The sequence below is a fragment of the Conger conger genome, chromosome 6 (assembly GCF_963514075.1).
Source record: "Conger conger chromosome 6, fConCon1.1, whole genome shotgun sequence".
Classification (NCBI taxonomy): domain Eukaryota; kingdom Metazoa; phylum Chordata; class Actinopteri; order Anguilliformes; family Congridae; genus Conger; species Conger conger.
Window position 1 is genome coordinate 28,156,090 of NC_083765.1, and position 14,422 is coordinate 28,170,511.

The 14,422-nt window shown below is 40.9% G+C and overlaps 1 protein-coding gene across 1 annotated transcript in view; it reads right to left on the reverse strand.

Annotated features, from left to right (window-relative positions):
* Positions 1-570: 570 nt before the first annotated feature.
* wdr17 (WD repeat domain 17) overlaps positions 571-14,422 on the reverse strand; it is a 32,769-nt gene continuing 18,917 nt past the window's right edge. Inside the window, 20 exon segments of the mRNA XM_061245641.1 lie at positions 571-2,880; positions 3,350-3,533; positions 4,870-4,968; positions 5,289-5,390; positions 5,778-5,880; positions 6,374-6,515; positions 6,931-7,042; positions 8,408-8,428; positions 8,829-8,968; positions 9,298-9,397; positions 9,540-9,631; positions 9,975-10,107; positions 10,422-10,486; positions 10,614-10,769; positions 11,413-11,538; positions 12,021-12,151; positions 12,705-12,881; positions 13,145-13,347; positions 13,701-13,865; positions 13,966-14,052. Of these exon segments, the coding sequence (XP_061101625.1) occupies positions 2,761-2,880; positions 3,350-3,533; positions 4,870-4,968; positions 5,289-5,390; positions 5,778-5,880; positions 6,374-6,515; positions 6,931-7,042; positions 8,408-8,428; positions 8,829-8,968; positions 9,298-9,397; positions 9,540-9,631; positions 9,975-10,107; positions 10,422-10,486; positions 10,614-10,769; positions 11,413-11,538; positions 12,021-12,151; positions 12,705-12,881; positions 13,145-13,347; positions 13,701-13,865; positions 13,966-14,052 (2,458 nt within the window). The 3' untranslated portion in view covers positions 571-2,760.

Consider the following 14,422-nt stretch of genomic DNA (forward strand, 5'->3'; position numbering starts at 1 on the left):
GTGGACAAAATATGCAGAAGGAAAGCTCACCCACACAAACGTCTGGGCAGACAGATAGATGGAAGCTCTATTGAGACGGGCCACACAAACCCTAAATGATGTGAAGCCTGTGGATCTAGTTCGGGCAGACTACTCAAGATGTGCCGCCCCCTCACATGATGCTTACGTCTAAGGGGATGTTGCTCTTTCTGCTGCATTGCCCATATTGCATGCTATTGCCACTTTTGCTGGCTGCTTTTGCTCAAATTATCCTGCTATCCCTAATTCATGCCTTCAAATTTTTTGCGCTCCCACCACCAGCCAAACATTCACTGGTGAGCTCAGCTTCTCGAGATGCCCATGATGGGGGTTTTGTAGCCACTCCCTGTTTCAGCTGGCTGGATGAGAGGCAGAGGCGACACCAAAGTTTGCATTTACATTAAACCTCAATAAATATAGCTTATTGAGTTGTCTGACTGAACTGTAGTTGAGTACATGCTAAAATAAACAAATAAAAACATTGAAGGATTCAATTGAATGAAGTAGCTCAATAAACAAACAGTGCATTAACAAAGGCACAAAAACCTATGGTACTGTATGAAAAGGTTTATTTCATATTGCTTACACACGAGGTGTAAATAAGCAACACAAAGCCATTAAGTGGGAATGACACCTTTACATAAAATGTTTCTGCACTAGTTGGATTTCACTGTTTTTATTTTTAAGTCTGCCTACCAATGTTTATGCTCCTATGAAAAACCTCCTACAATAGCTATTATCAAGCTTGAGGGCAAACCTTGATGGGAAATGTACGTATATTACTTTTTGACAATTATAATTTGACCATTATGTCAGGCAGTACATCTGGCAGTCGAATGCAGTCAATTAAAGTGACTCTACAGCAGCTGATATCCACAGTGTACATTAATAAATAAATAAGCCAAACAATAAATACAAACACACATACATATTGCAATGAAACCTGAGGAAAACAAACTAGCACGGTACAGTTGAACCAGTGCTAAAACACTGTAATAATAACTTAAATCATTTCACAGAAACCCCCAGGCACACACAAGTGCCCCTTGTCTTGGACACTTGTAGGGTCAATTGTAACATGCTTAGCTGGGGCTTAAACCGTGGGTTTAATCAACCGGTTTAACCTCTGGACCACAGAACTGCATTACAACTGGAACAGCAATCCAATCTCTGAAATAATGATTAGCTTTTGCAGTTGCAGCACAGTTCTGTGGCTTAGAGGTTTACAGCTGAGCTTCAAACTCCAGCTAAGCACACTGCAATTGACCCGTGAAGCTTTTAAAGGCTAATGCAACTAATGCCTTCCACATGTACATTATTAAACTGGTAAGGATAATGAATGTTTTGTCTTCTACTTTATTAAGGCACAACTTGCAGATATATTTTTAATCACAGTTACTACAACTAAATTAATGTGCAAATTGAAGATAAAGTACTACCTTTGTTGAAGGCAAGCCAACAACTATCTTAAGCCTTAGGTTTGCACATTTGTAACATGTTAAAACACATCCCAATATTCAATGGGACATTTCAATTTTAATTACAATTTCCCCCACACTGGCAACAGTGAGGAAAAAAATGAAAAAAATATTGATTTGGACTTTTTCTTTTCTGTCACCAACCACACACAACCCTGATATGATAATACTGCACAACCAAACAATATTCAATATATACAGTACAAGCTAATAAATAAAATCCATATCTTTACAAGCTTCTTTTCTCTTTTTTTTGGATTTACAAAAATGTTTACATTCACAGTGAATTACAAAGCACACTACTGCCCAACTTGTTTCAAAGCAAAGCGATTGGGGCCATACTACCACTTGCTAACAATTCCACAGATACTGCAGTTTTTTGATAATCATTCTTTTACTTGCACATTTTACAGATAAAGCAATAAATGAAATGCATTGCATGACCTGCAACTGAATATTGAAGTGATTTTTGACATTTCTTTCCCTCATTTTGTAAAATTAAGATTAAACAAGTTTCATCTGTGAGAGTTTTTGCTGACTACACAATATGTTGAATTATGAAATTCTGAGGAAAGGGAACAAACAAAAGGAAGTATATGAAAATGTATACTGTAGAAACAGTGAAAAATAAACAGTTTTGTGTATTAAAGGTATGACAAAAGGAAGGATATGAAAAACTTTACTGTATGAATAACAAAAGTAAACAGTTTTGTGTAGGTATGAGGTATGCAGCCTTATGACCATGTGGGAAATGTCTGTATTCTTTCCAAATTTCTGTCAGATCACTCTCTGACACTGGAAGAAGCATTTTAATTCTGAGAATACATCTGCCATCCTTCATCAAAACTGTTTTATCCCCATCACGATCAAGCTTTCTGACAAAGTCGGTAAAATATTTTTGCCACATATAAAATTCAATTCAAATGAAATTGCATTTAAGCACTCTATTCTGTCCTGTCAGTAAAAGTGCTTGTGTGAATCTTAACCAATCATCTGATATGTTTCATCAAACTGATTTTTTGCACAAACCGTGCATACATCCAAGCCACAAACTGTGGGATGACAACCTTTGGAAATGACAATCAACCTTTTGTCTCATAGCACTTTTTGACAATTCTTCCTTTGTCCCTCTTGAGCTGTTGCTCGCCCATCCTTTCAGCAAAGACACTCCCCAAAGCAGATGCTGACGTATACACCGTGTCTATGCCTGTGCTTCTCCGTCACACGCCCAAGAGCCCCTGGCTACCTGTGCCACACACTGTGTTCAGAAGGGGTTAATACGCATCCCCGTGCCAAGCGGGGAGAAGGGATTCACTTTAGCCCACATTAGAGCGTCGTTTAGCGAAATCGCTGACTTCCCATCTTCAAGGAAAAACACAGGGCCCTGCAGAAAACAAAAACAATATGTTAATGTTTCATTTACCGACATTCAGATCCCAATACATTTTTATAAATATACAAAAAAACGGAAACACCAATGTAAATTCACTTGGAGTTTTGGGCCACCACCATTTCTTTAATGGAACAGCCTGCAATTGTACCAGTGTGAACTGTGAACAGTTTAGCCTTGCATTTGAACGTGCATGGACATTGTATGTGCTTGAATAAGTGCTCCTACCCACTGCCACTTAGATGGGGGCATATTCTCCTTTATTAGCTCCAATCTTTCACGTCACTCAGTTTTCCTCTTGCAGGCATGTTCAGCTCATAATACACTGCCCTGTGCATGCTGGAATGCTATGTATTTGCTGAATTAATGGCTGAGCCACACCTGTGTGCATATACTTTGTGTACTTTGAGCTTATTCATACAGAGATGTCCGTTCATTTTTATTTTGTTCCAATTTGTCTGACCTGTATCCGTAGGCCTGTGAAACAGGAGATCTGGACGTCAGAGTGGCTGGGGAGGTTGGAGCCGGTCACATAGTCAGGTCCCTCCATGCCCCTGAGGGGCTCCTCCTTAATTCTGCTCAGCAAGAGGGCGTACTCAGCCTTCTGGGCCTCTGACGGAGGTGTATACGTCACTTCCTCAGAGGACCTGTCCATGACGAACATTGAAACAGGGCACAGAACTAAGCAGTGGCAGACACTTACTGTATACATTAAATATATTTTGCCAACATTCCTAGTACAGCAAAATGTATCATGCTAAATCAGTGGATAACAGTCCATTTTCGGCTATGTTTCGTAATCTATGGCACGGAGTAAGCCCCCATTTCATTTAACATAAGACTCAACAGATCTGCGTATACATGGTATTGTACTATTGTTGTGTTACCCTTTCCAGTCTCTGTCTCATGCTGTTGTTGTGAGATATAATTAACTTCAAATTCAATACAAACATAAATCCATCCAAATCAAGCACTGTGAACAGAACGTTACCAGAAATATCTGAAAATGGATGAAAAAACCCCTCTTGTACGGAATAGATGTACAAATAAGTAATGTTTCAGGTGCCAGGAAGAGGCACTGGGGAGTTAAAATAGATGGGCTTGTAACCTGAAGCTGATGAAAATGACTTTTTTATCATCAATAATTCATTCCTTACTCAGGTTGCCTGCCCCTTGTAACCACAGGAAAACAGAAATTCCCTTGTTTAGTACTGTACTTCCTGGTCCTCCCTAACCTAATCCATTCACAAAGCAGCTCTGTGCAATTAAGCAATATCACATGAGCAGGACTGCTGTTATACTGTATATCAGCATGGCTGTGATTCAGTTGTAGGCACATGGCTGAAGGCAGGAATATAATCACAGTTGATATATGGTATAACAGCACAACCTTTAATGTGATACTGTTTTTATACATCAGTTCTCCTAGCCTATTACTATATATTACAATTACTATTCATCAAGTAATGATTAAGAGAATATACTGTATTATTCCGCTCTGGCAAAAAAAAATATTTCTCTCAAGCATTAAAATGTGAATTAATTAATTCATTCATTATCCTAACCCGCTTATCCTGAACAGGGTCGCAGGGGGGCTGGAGCCTATCCCAACATACATTGGGTGAAAGGCAGGAATACACCCTGGACAGGTTGCCAGTCCATCGCATGGCACAGCATTAAAATGTTGCTAAACTAAATAAACGGTCAGCCTATATATATATATGTTTTTTTTTTTTTTTAGAAATGTACTGCATCAATTAAAATGTAAACATAGTGGAGTGATACATTTTTTGTGGCGTTGTACTGTATATCACGACTCATTTAATTTGTCCAATGAAATGACTCAACTGGAACAAACTGTTGCATTACTCGTCTGTATCTAGCTTCCATACTTTGCTCTTATCTGAACTGAACTGTGCTATTTGCTCAGTGATGCTAATACAGGACTAATAGATGAAGAGTGTTGTCAGGCGTGGGACCCACTTGTTGTGAGACATGGTGCAGGCCCGCCATGCGTCCAGCTCCACAGAGAGCTGCTGGATCTCTAGAGGGACGGACACCTCCCGCCTCTTCAGCAGCTGGCTGGAGAGCACAACAACACACCACAGCGTCAGACACACTGTACCCAGCACACCACCCAACACACCACACACCCCCAGGGTGCTCCAAAACATAAACTCCACTGGCCTGGACAACACACCACAGTGTCAGACACACTGTACCCAGCACACCACACACCCCCAGGGTGTGCCAAAACATAAACTCCACTGGCCTAGAGAACACAACAACACACCACAGCCTCACACACATTGTATGCAGCTCACCAAAGGAACTCCATTGGCGCAAAGAAATGGAAGTAAAAAAAAATCTACTTATAAATGTTAAATAATCTGCCAGCTGACCTGGTGTACTCATACAGAGCTGGAACGATGCTGGAGTATTGTCTCCGGATAGCCAGCAGAGCCCCGATGTATCCACAGAGGATAAGCAGCTCATTATGGCTCCTGCAATAGGGACCAGGCAGAGATTGAGACAGAGTATTACCCCCAGCACACTGCAATACCGCCTATGTCCCTAGCTGTTCTCATTATAATACATCATCCTGTCACATAACACACAGTAGAACCTCTGAGTTACATACACATAGTGTATAAGGTAGCAGTTATACCTTATCAATATCACGTTCTATAAAATCACTGATTCGGAAAAGTGAGAATTTAACTGCCAGATTGATTATTGGTTGCTTAAAAAGTAAGGCTACAGTAATGTAAGCAATGATTTCAATCACTTTAGAAGTCACAATCCATGCACATCAATTCCCAGAGGTGTAATGATAACACTCTACTGAAACTGATGAGAACAGGCAAGTGCAACATGAGGCCAATACTCACTCGTTAACCTTAGGAAGAATGAGCCTGTCAGTTCTGATGTAGCTAAGCACATCCAGGATGGGATGCACTGAGTCCAATGTCCACTCACATCTGCTAAGTTGCTCTGTTGAATTCAGAAAGTAACCATCATTTGCAAACCCAAGCCACCCAACTAAAATCATGCAATGCAATGCTAAGCACACTTGCACATCTCAATATAGCATGTCAATGTGATATTTGTTATTTAATGCTAATCATCGGGGCGGCCTGTAGCGTAGTGGTTAAGGTAAATGACTGGGACACGTAAGGTCGATGGTTCTAATCCCGGTGTAGCCACAATAAGATCCCCACAGCCGTTGGGCCCTTGAGCAAGACCCCCAACCCTGCATTGCTCCAGGGGGGATTGTCTCCTGCTTAGTCTAATGAACTGTACATCGCTCTGGATAAGAGTGTCTGCCAAATGCCAATAATGTAATGTAATGTAATGTAATCATTCCCAATAATTGTGGTTAAACAAGCAACACTAAGCACACTTCCATTAAATAAAGACATAATTTTACATGAACGTGTGTAATGGGACAGATGGTAGCTATAGCATGTATATGACAAAAACATACCTTTAACAAACAAGATTCCTATAGGCAGGGCCGTTTCTGGCTCTTGACTCAGAAGGTAGTATTTTACAGCTTGGAAAATCTCCCCATCACTGTTCGCCTGTTCCCCTAACTCTTTACATTCTTCTAAACTCGGTAGACTGCACTGAAATGACAATGAATTGCATTTAAACTAAGGTTATTTCAACAAAACACACGCAAGAATATTTTTACATTTGTTATTTGATTAAATACTATGAATTCCTCAGAGCAGTCATGCTAAACAACACAGCATTATCTGGCTATGCTAACGTGCACAATAAATAATCTGAACGATGCAATCTAAATTATTTATTTGTTCTTGATATACATTTTCAGATTTATTTGTTTATCATAACATAACATAAACACCCCAGTTTCATTAATAAGGGTAAAACAGTAAACAAACGGTATACATGTTTTTCTTGATTTCGTATTTCTTTTTGAATGGCTAACACAGGCTAAAAGTATTCATGTATACTCTGCAGGGTATCTGTGAGAATTTCATATGGATCCATAAATGGTCCTAATGAAAGGCATACTTTTCCATGAAGATCATTGATTTCTGCAGCACTCCCTGGGTAGAAAGCACACAGCTTCACTAACAGGATTTCATTCTCTGGAATCATTTGTAACAAATCGGCAGCCAGGTCCCTGGACAGGAAGATAAGTACTATCATGTTAGTACTGGTGACAGACAAAAGAGGCTCACTGACCATCCATCCCAGGAACATGCTTTGTATGTTAGAACATTGCTAAGGGTAAACAATACAGATTCACATTACATTTTGAAGCACTCAGATTGTGGAAGACTGGTCATTAATAAAGCAATATCATCATCCGTCATCGTCACCTTTTTTCTCTCTCCTGTGTTCAATTCTGTTTTTCAAAATACATACACTCAGTGAGCACTTTATTAGGTATTTATTAGACTTCATTTTTAGACTTATTGGTCTTCTGCTGCTGTAGCCTATCCACTTAAATGTTTTGACACGTTGTGTGTTCAGGGATGCTCTTCTGCATACCACTGTTGTAATGTGTGGTTATTTGCATTACTGTCACCATCTTCTTCTGCTTACTGGATGTTTTTTTTGATTTTGCACCTGAGTAAACTCTAGAGACTGTTATGATCAGGAGATCAGCAGTTACAGAAATACTGAAACCAGCCTGTAAATGGTAAATGGCAGGCATTTATATAGCGCCTTTATCCAAAGCGCTGTACAATTGATGCTTCTCCATTCACCCATTCATACACACACTCACACACCAACGGCGATTGGCTGCCATGCAAGGCCCCGACCAGCTCGTCAGGAGCATTTGGGGGTTAGGTGTCTAGCTCAGGGACACTTCGACACAGCCCAGACGGGGGATCAAACCGGCAACCCTCCAACTGCCAGACGACTGCTCTTACTGCCTGAGCCATGTCACCCCTGTCTGACACCAACAATCATGCCATGGTCAAAATCACTGAGATCACATTTTGGTTGATGTGAACATTAACTGAAGCTCCTGATTGTATGCATTGCACTGCTGCCACACAATTGGCTGATTAGATAATGGCATGAATAAGTAGGTGTACAGGTGTTTATAATAGTGCTCAGTGAGTATACATATCAATTAACAATGAAAAACATTGATGATATTTAATAATGGAAACAAGCATATCCTGTTGGTACAGCTGGTCACAGAGCACACTCTTGGATGAGTGAAGAGATTTAAATTTCTCATTAACTTTAATAAAGAAGGCACAGTAGCACTTCAGACTAAGTTGATTTTTGTAGCTAGTATTATATGTGAGCTCTTCTGGAACTCAAAAATCTTATTGAACAGTTTTCTTTATGTATATCCATCACCAATATGAATCATGATTTGGCCTGAATACAACTTAGGAATGTATCTCTTGGATACTCTGTGTATCAGCGCAGCCTTTTGTAATTATGTTTGCAAGACAAACACAATGGCACTAAAAAGGATTCACATGCAAGCTGTCTATTTTTTCAACTCAGGGAAGTAAAATACCTGTATCCAACAGATGGAAAGCTAAAAGAAAATAGAAATCAGAAACACCACTGCTGAATGATGGCAAATATATTCATGATTAGTCACACATGTTCTGTTCACCAGGATGATGTCACTGCTGGGCCGGTATGTGTGAATCTGAGTGGTATTACCCATGAGTCAGTCATATTATGACATAACTCCACAATATTTATTCTGAAAAGTGACTGAATGAACTCAGGTCAAGGCACAATAATTAACTGTTCATTCTAATTTTAATTTTGCACTGTTGTTTGAACTGAATGATTACAAATATGAGCATTTTATTTCATTTTCCAACAGAAACAGACAGAAAAAGTCTAACTCTTACTATTTCCCGCACAAGAATAGCACATGTATGTAGAAAAGTGTGAAAATGTTTGGGGCAGCAGACATGTCTTACCAGGTGGGAGCAGTCATGTACTTCCTGGCCAGTAGTTCCAAGACGTAATGTGTGGCCTGATTGGCTGCTTCTCCCAGCACCATTCCAACACATACAGCCAGTTCCAGCTCATTGCCCCTAATTAGACTGGCCATTGCCAACTGCGCCAGAGAGCAGATGAGTTTTGTTGTTCAATGTTAATTAAAACACGATACAGTGTAAAAACACTTTTCATTGTGTATTTTATATAATATCAGAACAGGTCTAACATTCCTAAAACTGTTCATTTAAAAAATTAAATATATACATATTCTCATGTGAACACTTGGTTCAATATACTGTAGTTCAATAAATAAAAAGCAACATTTCTAAAATTAGTAGTATGTAATGAGTATATATAGTACAGTAAATACATGTATACTACATGTACTTGCATAAGCCTGTGTGTGTGTGTGCATGTAGGACTGTGATGGTGTGTTCGTGTCTCTACCTCTGTATTATCCACTGCCAAATGGCAGCAGGCTGCCAGTATCGCTCGGCCATCCTGAAAATACCACTCTGCCAGCTCCTTACAGACACCATGCAACAGCCTGGAACAAGTGAAAAATTCAGCCAGAGCCTTGCCTTTAAAGAAAAACACTAATTGTACTGCCAAGATCTAAGATTATTCTCATTTACAATAGCAAGTACAGTACGTGTATAAATTCTATAAAAAGGGAAAGAGAAATGTACCCATTGTACATGCTGATGTTGTCTTCGTCTGTGCTTGCAGAGTTGTTTATTGAAGAGGTTTGGGGCACGTGGATGTTCCCCTCACACGCACCCTGTGCCACCAGGCCCAAGTGATCCATAAGGAGAAAAAAGAAGCAGCACTGTACTTAACACACTGCAGCCAGGCAGCTGTTTCTGTGCCTGTGCCAGTGTACGGGACATCACTGTTATACCTATCAGTGATTCATGTGCATTAGAAAGATACTGGAAGAAACTTAGCACTTGAAATTGTACTTCCCTCTAGGGTCTTTCAGCGCACTGGTTATGGGTATGCACTTTGTTGTACGTCGCTCTGGATAAGAGCGTCTGTCAAATGCCAATAATGTAATGTAATGTAATGCAATGTAATGTAAAAAATATGTGCCAATGTAAAGACAGGATCAGGATTGAGAGTACCTGTGCAACAAGCAGGGCCTCCTTCAGCTGGCCTCTAGAGGTGAAGAAATTGACCAGTTTCTTCACATCGCCGGTCGCAATGCAGTATGGGATGACATCATTGTTGTCCTCTTGCATAAGCTGGTCAGCTCTCCTAACATGCAAGTCATATTCCACTGTGAGCTCAAATGGCATCCCAAATTCTAAAACTCACTTCAGACTCATACGTTTCAGGTGTTATTGAATAGGGTCGACCTGTCCTAGTTCAGGGTGCCAGTATAGGTGGGCCTACTTGGTTTCATAGATCACCAAAGAGTTTCAACACTTAAGAAGAGCTGGAAATCCCTTCTAGGATGCAGCCATCTAGAAGCAGGATGGGGCAGCTCTGTTCTGAAGACCAATGACTCACTTACGCCGCAGGGTTGATAAGATGGTTACACAATAAAATAGTTTATAAAGATAAATTACCTTTGCATCAGTTTTTTCCAGTATTTCAAGGATACTCCAGGTGCCACTGATAGTGCTTTATCCCACTGAAAAAAATACCCATAAATCATTAAAAAGATATATCCTGCACAGAAAGATGACACAAATAGATAGCATGCTCATTGATACTTTTAATTTAATCAAATTCTGATTTGTAATTTTTGAGTGAAATACCTCTCCCAGCTCCACCATGAGCTCACAGTATCTCTGTATCTGCCCCAGTCTCAGGTGGATCTCAGCCGCGTCCTTCAGCCTCTCCTCCTTGCTGGGAGCTCCTATCCCACCTCCGAACTTGGACATTTTCACGATTGTCAGCTCCTGTGCCTCTGACTACAGATCAAATCCATAAATCAATAAAAGTCAATAAATATGGTAATATTATGAAATCAAACTAACAGAAACTAATAAGCCATCTGACAGAAATAAAGTAAATGTAAATAATTCCATCCACCTTTCCCATCCTAAGTGAGACAAAGCAAAAAAATGTCAAATACCTAGACTGTGTCTCTACAGCAATGTCACAAGCGCATTTAACCTTTGTAGTAAATGGAACGTTAGACAGCAATTATATTTCTGCTGCAAATGCAATCAATTGTATAAACAATACATTTTAATCCACTTTGTTTTATTTTGACAGCATCAGAGTTAAAAATGTTGAAATGATAGCCCCCATTTCAAACTTTTGAAATGATAGCCCCATAACTTGGAAAATGACTAAAAGCCTGGGTGGCTATTGGGTTTTTATTGGCCTATGTTTGAAAGCTCTACTAGCAGAGTAACAGTATGGGCCATACAGTCTTGCCCTATGTTTAAAATCTGTAGCGTAGCGGTAACAGTCATGGATGTAGGACTTACAGTCTTGCCCTGTTTGAAATCTGTAGCGTAGCGGTAACAGTTATGGATGTAGGACTTACAGTCTTGCCCTGTTTGAAATCTGTAGCGTAGCGGTAACAGTTATGGATGTAGGACTTACAGTCTTGAACCTGACCAGGTGTTTCATGTGCATGATGCCCTTCCCGTAGCTCTGGGGGAGCAGGCTGTCATCCTGACCTGTTGTCACGGCCACAAGGTCCCAAAGGTTGTTACTTCCGCCTGGCGGCTGTGTCGTGACAAATAAACAATCAGCAAATAAATAAATACATAAATAATGTATATAATTATTCCAGCATCTGAAAAATACAGTGACGCAAGAATCACACATCACACACAAACTCAAGCCCTCTGGCACCAGGGTTTGTACTGTTTGTCTGATTGCCCTTTGCTCTTAATTAATTATTTGGCGCAATCAACCATGCATATTAAACATTTTTTACAGTCTACTCTTGGCCCTTGGCAATGATGAATGGCATATTGGGAGATGCGTGGGTGTAAATGTATGCAGCTAATTCACTAATTGGGCCAATTAGACAAATCGAGAACAACACTCGCAAACATGTCCCTCCGGGAATTGTGTTTCACACCTGACTACATGCATCTTGTCCATGCTATATAACAACACAGTCTGAACCCACATACAAGAACAATTGCGTATACAACTATATATACAATCACGCATATATTTATATAATTTTTTGTACTCACAGAGAAGCATTCAGAGAACCACCTCAGTTTCTTCACACGGACATCACTAGACAGTTTATCCAGCTCTTGCTTAATGTCCCTGGATACTTTACCACACAGAAGGGGTGGGGCACCAGGCACCATAGCACGATCTACAGAAACAACAGGGCAAGGTAAGCCCAGCTGCCCAGGCATGTGGAACCAGTACTGGGGGTGACATGGCTCAGGCAGTAAGAGCAGTCGCCTGACAGGGTTGCAGGTTCGATCCCCCTGTGTCGAAGTGTCCCTGAGCAAGACACCTAACCCCCAAATGCTTCTGACGAGCTGGTTGGTGCCTTGCATGGCAGCCAATCGCTGTCGGTGTGTGAGTGTGTGTATGAATGGGTGAATGAGAAGCATCAATTGTACAGCGCTTTGGATAAAGGCGCTATATAAATTCCAACCATTTACCATTTACAATGTAAGCAGAGAATGGGCACACATCTTCTGCAAAAGGCACAGGGCTGGCTCACAGTGCATATCATATGACCATGTCTGCATGCTTTTATACATTGAGTTGCTGTCACATGATTGGCTGATGATTATGTTTGCATTAACAAACTGGTGTACAGGTCAACCTAATGAAGTGGACACTGACTGAATGTGGTATCTTTGTCTCGGTCATATAACTGGTAACAGCAATCAGTCTTCCTGTCTCCTGTCCACCCCCCTTTCCCCACCCCAATTACTCCCCTGTGTTCCCGATGATGTCATCCCAGCTGCGATCGACTAAGATATTGATGAGGAGAGGGGCAATGAGAGGGGTGAGAGACCACAGCCTGACCGTGGAGTCCCTGGAACAGGAGGCCATGGTGAACGGACGGCTGGGGTGGCACGTCAAACCTGGAGAGTGACAAACAACACGTCAAATACGAGGAACAATGGACGTGTACAATACCAAAGCTACACAAAAACATTAACATTAAACTTTCATTTAAAGTTTCATTCAATTAAATACATTCTGTCATATAATTTACTTTCTTATCATTCCCTTGATTACTTTCTGAAAAATAAAAACAGTAGTTTTTGAATTTTGAATTTTGCAGTTGAATTGCAAAAAATGTTGGTTTGTGGTAAATTTTGACAGACATCTGAATAAGTAATACCATAGACGTCTGCCCCGTGATCGTACACTGTGTCCAGACACGTCCCGTCTCGTGTGTCCCAGACCCGGATGGTGTAGTCCCAGCTCCCGGAGGTCAGCAGGTAAGGGACCTCTGTGTTCCACATCAGACCCCTGACAGGAGCTGTGTGGCCACTCAACACGTTGATACAGGCGTCCTGGGTGTAGTCCCAAATCCGCACAGTCCTGTGGGGATCAATAGCTGGGTTTTACTACTCAAATGAGTTTAAAGTTAAGCACACCTTCAAGACAGCAACAATGATGTCAGAGATTTCACATATGGCTTTCAGATGTCACATATGGCTTTGTTCATTGCCCCTGGACCCTCAGATAAATGTTTCTTTTAACACAGAATTGTGCTGTTCATCTACTGTCCTTGCAAAAAATTGGGAAACAGGTCTGGGAATTTACCTAGTGTCCTCTTGGAAAACACATGGTTGGCAATTGAACCCCCATGTCGATTTAGTCCCCATGTCTGAATCATGGCTTCTGTCAGTTACCCTGAATCCCCAACAACAACAGCTCATGCGATTATTTACCCATCGTCAGAACCGCTGCAGAGGATCCCCTCTCTCAGTGGTGACCACCTGACATGGAACACCTTGGCGGTGTGGCCGGTGAACACTTTCAGAGGCTGGTCAGAGCTGGTGGCCAGGTAGTACACCCGCACGTTCTTATCCTCACAGCCAGTCGCAATCATGTCTCTGAGTCAAAGAGTACATACGGCACCTGTCAAATGGGCTGGATATGTTTGTCCTCTGCTTTAATGTAGTAAAACAGTAGAACAGAGTCGCCGTTGCTTACTTGTTGTTTTGGCTCCAGTCACAGCCGAACACCGCGGCGGGATGTTTGTATTTGTGTAACACCTTTCCGTCGATTGTACGGATTATGCTGCGAGCCATGCATGCACACACAGGAACGCACGATCAAAAAGGTTTCAAAACATAAGAACAACAAAGATGATCACTTGAGAATATGCTTTACAGATTGAATCAATAGTATATTTGGAGACTGAACTGAACAGTTCCATTCTAAATGATATATTTCCATGTCTGTTGTGTAATAGATGCTGCTACTCAGTGTTAAGTCAACTCTGACAGAGTTTATATGAGTCCACTATGGCCAGTGGAATTAACACCAGATGTTTTACTTTTTGCTTCTTATGGAAAAACACAGTGTCTTCAACAAAGAAATGTGACAACCGACAACATGAAATGCAAGTCTGCCTGCTTCCTGCCACTTGCAGCACACTCTGATGGCT